General features: G+C 43.6%; 1 protein-coding gene across 2 annotated transcripts in view; it reads left to right on the plus strand.

The window, feature by feature from the left end:
* TPPP2 (tubulin polymerization promoting protein family member 2) overlaps positions 1 to 6,669 on the plus strand; it is a 46,755-nt gene extending 40,086 nt beyond the window's left edge. For both annotated transcript variants that reach the window (XM_040416737.1, XM_040416736.1), the window contains exon 4: positions 6,162 to 6,669. In XM_040416737.1, the coding sequence (XP_040272671.1) occupies positions 6,162 to 6,350 (189 nt within the window). In that variant the 3' untranslated portion in view covers positions 6,351 to 6,669. The remainder of the gene's footprint in view (positions 1 to 6,161) is intronic.
* Positions 6,670 to 7,053: the final 384 nt, after the last annotated feature.

A 7,053-nucleotide genomic window follows, 5' to 3' on the forward strand; every position in this document is an offset into this window, starting at 1 on the left:
AGGGATGGACAGCACTCCTTAGGCCCCTTTCACACGGGCGAGTTTTCCACGCGGGTGCAATGCGTGAGTTGAACGCATTGCACCCGCACTGAATCTGGACCCATTCATTTCTATGGGGCTGTGCACACGAGCGGTGATTTTCACGCATCACTTGTGCGTTGCGTGAAAATCGCAGCAAGCTCTATTTTGTGCGTTTTTCACGCAACGCAGGCCACATAGAAGTGAATGGGGCTGCGTGAAAATCGCAAGCATCCGCAAGCAAGTGCGGATGCGGTGCAATTTTCACGCACGGTTGCTAGGAGACTATTGGGATGGGGACCCGATCTTTATTATTTTCCCTTATAACATGGTTATAAGGGAAAATAATAGCATTCTGAATACAGAATGCATAGTAAAACAGCGCTGGAGGGGTTAAAAATAATAATAATATTTAACTCACCTTAATCCACTTGTTCGCGCAGCCGGCATCTCTTCTGTCTTCTTTTGTGAGGAATAGGACCTTTTGATGACGTCACTACGTTCATCACATGGTTCGTCACATGATCCATCACCATCAAAAACTGAACAACGGAACGCAATCGCAGTCAAAACTGACTGCAATTGCGTACCTACTAGCGCGGGTTTGCCGCAACGCATCCAGACCTTTTCCGGACACGCTCGTGTAAAAGAGGCCTTAGTGTCAATGTGGTGGGTGCATGTCTCCAGGGGGTTGTAAAAAAGCCCCCAATTCAGCGTACATATCAAAAGGATGAAAAAACAAAAAACTGGAGACAGCAGGTCCAAAGTAATGGAATTTAATCCGGAGGCATGAAAAAGAACAGCTCAGAATGCATCAGTTTGCCTTCAATCTCCGCTTGACGAAACTGAGCCAAACTGATCCGTCCTGGCACACAATGTAAGTCAATGGGGATGGTTCCCTTTTTTCTGACACAATCTGGCACAATAGAAAACTGATCCGTCTCCCATTGACTTTCAATGGAGTTCATGACGGATTCGTCTTTGCTATGTTACAGATAATACAAATGGATCCGTTCATGACGAATGCATGCGGTTGTATTATTGTAACAGATCCGTTTTTGCAGATCCATGACGGATCTGCCCAAAACGCGAGTGTGAAAGTAGCCTTAGGGTACAGTCATATATACAGCACCAACTTTGGTAGTCTGTTCTGGCAGAAGAACAGACCAGCAGAGTTTACCAGCTTTCTGCACACCATCGGATCCCTGTTGACTATAATGGAATCCAAAATGGATCGAACCACTTTCCGGCATGAATGCCAGCTTTCAGCTAGACAATTACCACTGCGTGCAGTATTTTTTATCCTGCTGAAAGCCAGTATTTATGCCGGAAAGCAGCCGGATCCCATTAAAGTCAATGGGGAACCGGTGCTTCAGGGCGGTATCCAGCTATAATGAATCCTCTGCTGGAACAGATTACAAGAGTTCGGACCGCATATGTGAACCTCGCCTTACCTTCTCTAATGTTAAATCAGAATCTGATCCTTGAAATTAATGAGAAAAACAAGCATCAAGACAACCCCTGTCTACAGTATATGCTCTGTTATGGCATATGGATGTCACAGAGGGGGAGGTACCCCACCCAGGACCCCATCTGTGAGCCCCAGCCGAGAGCCTCTTACAGTCAGTGACTCCCGCTCCAGTAGTTCATGTATTACATGGACAGCCATTCATCTGCTCAGTTGCAGCAGGAGAAATGTCTGGCCAGACTTGACTTCCCTCAGCAAAAGCTGATTGCCAGGAGCCAGGAGCTCTGATGGAGTAACCCCTTTAAGCTTGCCATGCATGGGTTACTTTGTCCTCAGCCGCTGTTTTATTTGAATGTTTCACTTGGGCCATTAAAGGGGCATCCTTTGTATTGAAAATCATTCAGATGGTCACAATATCATGTATGTGAAATGCATCAATTAACCAGTCAGGAATCTTTCAATGAAAGTACCCCCTAAAGAGCCGGTGTAGAGGATAGGAGTGGTAGTGGCCCTGATGAAATGTTGTGTCACAGTGTACTCCCTCAGGCCGTTGTTCCTTGGGGATCAGTGCAGAGGAATTATAGAACTGAAGAAGGAGGCCAGAGTTAAATCTAACAAAGTCTTTTTAACTAAGTGCCATCTAGAACTTCAGATATATTCAATAGCAGCAATTTCCAAGTGCAATTCTCTCTGGCACCAGTAAGGATTATGGAGGCAGGTTGGATGGCTGCAGTTTAACACTTAGGTCATACTGGCCTAGTAGCGTTTTCGGTGATGGGTGTATTAGCTGTAGTCCCTCACCTTACAGCAGTATCTGTACATGCTGGCGAGATGTTGAAGAACGCACCTTCTGTGGCTCTTACTTGCTGCTGTTTTTTTCTGTTTGAATAAGATGCTTGATCATGCCCTTACCTGTCAGTCAGAAAGATATGTTTCTCTAGACCCTCACTGACCAGGAGTGTAGTTCAGTTTTTTATAGATATGTCATGCTCCAGACAGCTGATAAATCACTTGTTCATCAGTCATATGCTTTTATTGTGGAAGGCAATATTGATTTTGAACCTAATCAGTAGAAAGTCCTGATAATTCATTCACACACATATAAACACTGTCGAGTCACATTATTATAACCACCAGCTAATATCCAGAGTAATCGCTGTGTTCAGCATGGACAGCAGCTAGACAGCTTGGAAGAGACATAATAAGGTCCTGGTAGGTTGTTCCATGTATCTGGAGCCATTCTGACTGCAGTGCATCCCACAGCTGCTGGAGGGTGCATGGGGGAGCATCCATAGAGCGAACATAACAATCCCACAGATGCTCATTTGGGTTAAAGTCTGAGGAATTAGGGGCCAGGATTTTACTTGGAAGTTGTGGCCATGCTTTCCCAACCAATGTTGAACATTTCTAGCCGTGTTACATGTCGCATTGTATTGCTGGAAAGGAAGGACAATCGGCATGTATGGTTGTATGTGATCTGCAAGGATGGATTTGTGCCCAAATTAGTTGAGAGTGCTTTCCACATGGATGAGTGGGCCCAGAGAATGCCACGAAAACATTCCCCAAACGCTGCCACCACCAGCTTGTGTTCTTCCACCAATGGTTGCAAGCTGGTTGATCTATGATGTTTCTCGCCTGACACACCAACCTCCATCTATTCGATGAAGAAGAAAACGTGACTCATCAGAGAAGGCAACCCTTTGCCAATTAGCAGGGGTCCAATTATGATACTGGCGAGAAAATTTAAGCCTTTTCTGCCGATGCAACTTCATTAGCAGAGGTGCAGTGACCATCCATTTGTTTTGGAGCCCTATATGGAGTAGGGTTCACTGAATTGGTGTTTTAGACACACATTTGGTATCGCCCTGGTTCATTTGGAGGTGAGCTGCTCCACTGAAGCGTATCTGTCCACCTTCGCACACCTTGGTAGCTGACATTCACCTCTCACAAAAATGGCACCTGGTTATATCAAGGGGAGAAAAACAGAACTGGATTGCACATCCACAATGCCATGCTTATATCTAAATATTCTCACTTCTCAGCTCAATATTAAGGTGTACAACCCCCTATACTGCATGCTGTACAAGAGGCATTAGTGTACATTTTGATCAAAAGGCATAAGCCCACTCACTGCGCCAAGGTTGGGACCTACTCTGACAAAAAAGGCGCAGCACACTGCAGTGACAAAGCGGAACTTCCCTAGTAGGCGGCAGGACCCAGGAGTCAAACAGCAACCCTGCTGTCCGACAATGCCAACCATGGCCCTGGGTCCCAACAACCCACCAGCACAGCGTCACAAAAACAAAGGCCACCACGCAGTACTGCACCATCTGAACAGTTGTCTAACAGAACATGTCCTTTGCTATCAGAGACTGCAGGTGAATTACCACCTTATATGCAGACTCCTGCTAAATTAAAACCACCTTGTACAGCATGCAGTATAGGGAGTTGTACACTTAATATTGCACTGAGAAGCGAGTTTATTTAGATCTAAGCATAGAATTGTGGATGTACGATCCAGTTTTGTTTTTCTCCCCTTGATATATCAATGGCCCCTGGTGCTCGGCAGTTTCCACGTCTCTTATTTGCAGTAGTGCCATTTGTCCACTCATGATACACTTTTACCAGATCATCTAGCAAACAGTTAGCAAACTGTGCACTTTCAGAAATACTGCCACCCTTAGCCCGACAACTACTAATCATCCCTTTTTGAAACTGATAAATCACCCTTTTACCCATGGCAGCAACGAGGGATGTGTGTGGACAGCCTATCACACGTTATATACCCACCAAGCCAGCTCACGACATGTGACTTCCTTTATGAGCTACACGCTGCCGACCCATGCTAGCAAAGAAATGAATGGGGTAGTAGTGCTGAATTTTTTGCAATTCCGGGGTTGCCGCACACGTGCAAATCATGCTACAACCCTAATTATTTCTATGCCAGCACCGCTACACTGCGATCCCACTCTTATCCTTAGGGTCCCAAAGAACACCTCCATAAGTTGAAATGGTCGTAGAATTTTGTAGGTAAATTGCAGGGCTGTACGCAACTGTGTGTTGCAATATGGTGCCAAAATATGGCACATTGTTCACTTCTCGAACCAATGTTTCTAGGGGAGATTACCTTGGTAACATTGCCTGCAATAGAAGATGCTATGATCTGTATGAATTTGTGGGAAAATAAGTTCCTATGCTTCTGAAGTACTGTATGGACCTATAAAGTTCTATGATGCCATATTACAGATCCATCCAACGTAGATCCATAATACTGCCATGTAGATGGGCCCTTAGATTGTGACAGTTTTGAAGGTAGAGATGCATGAACTAATGGTTAATTGGTTGTTACACTTTCATCAGGCAATATATATTTATTAGTATCCAATGTCAAAACCTGATGTTCAATGTCAAAATCCAATACGTATTCCGTGGCAGAAACTGCCATGGTTTCTGCCTCCGTATTTCAATTTCGGTGCCATGGACCCACTTATGGTTTAGCTCCAATGAGTGGACATAAACCGTGAGCAGAATTTCGCTGCAGGTTCCCGTGGTGTCTGTGTGGAGACCACTTAAAGAATGTCCTAATATACAACTTGTAAGTCCAGCTCACCTCATGTCCTCCGTGCGCGGTACAAGCCAAGGCAAACTCAGGCATGCATACAAATCAAGGAAGAAAGTGATCCAGCACCGGAGAATTCTGTCGTTTCAACGTCTTTATTTTTCACATGCACATGGAACATGATTAAGAACCGTAGTGTTCGAAACATGTCAACTGAACTGGATTAGGAGGGAGGAGATGTCTATCGTATGTATTGTTCCATGTGCATGTGAAAAATAATGACGTTGCAACGACAGAATTCTCCGGTGCGGGATCACTTTCTTCCTTGATTTTTACACTTGAAGAATGGACATGTCCATTCTTGGCGCAGTTTGGAAAACCACATGTAAATAATCCACGGTATTATTTACGTCTGTGCAGACTCTATTGAAAACAATGCGAGGCGGTTTCAGCAAGGATACTTTGTGGTTTGGGGGCAAAAATCCGCCATGTAAACGTAGTCTCAGGGTTTCCATTCTATTCACATGCTACAGCAGAGAACATCATTGTTTCAACCAAACCCAAAAACTGGCCATACACATTGACTGCCCTTTTGTATATGAACATATTATAACTCCATACATCCTCAAAGTTGTGCGGACCTGTAATATGGCACCTATAAAAGGGCTTCCTTCCATATTATGGAGGTATTCTCCCCTTGAAGTATTGTCAGCCCAGTAGTTACCGTTTATTAGTAGATTGCTACCAATAAGCAAGTTTGCAGTGTAATATAAAAACCTTCTGCAGATGTTGTGTAATTCAGTACTGAAATCGAAGTAATTTAGAAAATCGAAAGCTTGTTTATCAACTCACATATGCAGTGTATATTCCCAAATGTAGCTTAGAGGATGTCATTGTTATATATGCCACTGTGTCTTTAAAAGCCAGTAATCGTAGAGCTCCATCAGGAGAGGAGGCTGACAGGAATGACATCAAGTCTTTTAGCATGAGGGGTAATTTGATCCTTCTTTCTAAGAAGAGCTGCCTTTGAAACCTCTTTGTTCCTGTGGTGTGGACCCTCCTTCTTGACTAGCTGGAGTTGTAATATAAACAGCATAACTCTGTTCTCTTTTACAGAAAGCTGTGACTGCAGGGGCCGTGGATCGTCTAACAGACACATCAAAGTACACTGGATCACATAAGGAACGTTTTGATGAGAGTGGCAAAGGCAAAGGCCTAGCAGGACGTGAAGAACTGACTGATGGCTCTGGATACGTTGGGGCATATAAGGGAGCGGGGACTTGCGATAAGAAGACAAAGAAGTAGTTCGGGGAGGACCAATTTAAAGACTGCTAATAATACCTGGTGGCACCTTATAGACATCAGAACTGTCCTAAAATAAGCTAGGATGAAACGGCTAATGCTGCAGCATCTAGGACCACTGTCCTCATCTTACATCAACCTGTCAATAATTACCATCAAATATGAAAAGGATTCCTCTCGTTCTTTTCTAGGTCATATAAGAAATTATATTCTATCCCAGGACTGTGCAAGTGGCATATTGCGTCTTTTATTTTGCCAGGAGCAGCAAGACTGCTCATCAGGATAAGCTGTTTCTGTATCGTAAACCTCTGATTACAGGGGATCTCCGGGAATTAAGAAAATGAAAATACTTAAATAGTACTTCATTATAAATATATTCCCAAATACCTTACATTAGTTATAATGGCTCATTTTGTCTAGGGAACAATCATTAGGAAAAACAAGATGGCCGCTGTCCTATTAGTACACACAAAATCTGTCCTAATCACACAGCAGGACAAGTTACTTCACCTGAGCTAAACTAAAGAGGAGGATGAGGCATCTCTTTACCTCAGTGTTGTAAAGTAACTTGTAACATGTGTGATTAGGACTGCTTTGTGTGTACTAATAGGACAGTGGCCATTTTGTTTCTTCTAATCATTGCTCCCCAAACAAAATGAGCCATTATAACTAATGAAAAGTATTTTGTAATATACTGTATTTATAA

This window comes from Bufo bufo, chromosome 2, assembly GCF_905171765.1.
Source record: "Bufo bufo chromosome 2, aBufBuf1.1, whole genome shotgun sequence".
Lineage (NCBI taxonomy): Eukaryota > Metazoa > Chordata > Amphibia > Anura > Bufonidae > Bufo > Bufo bufo.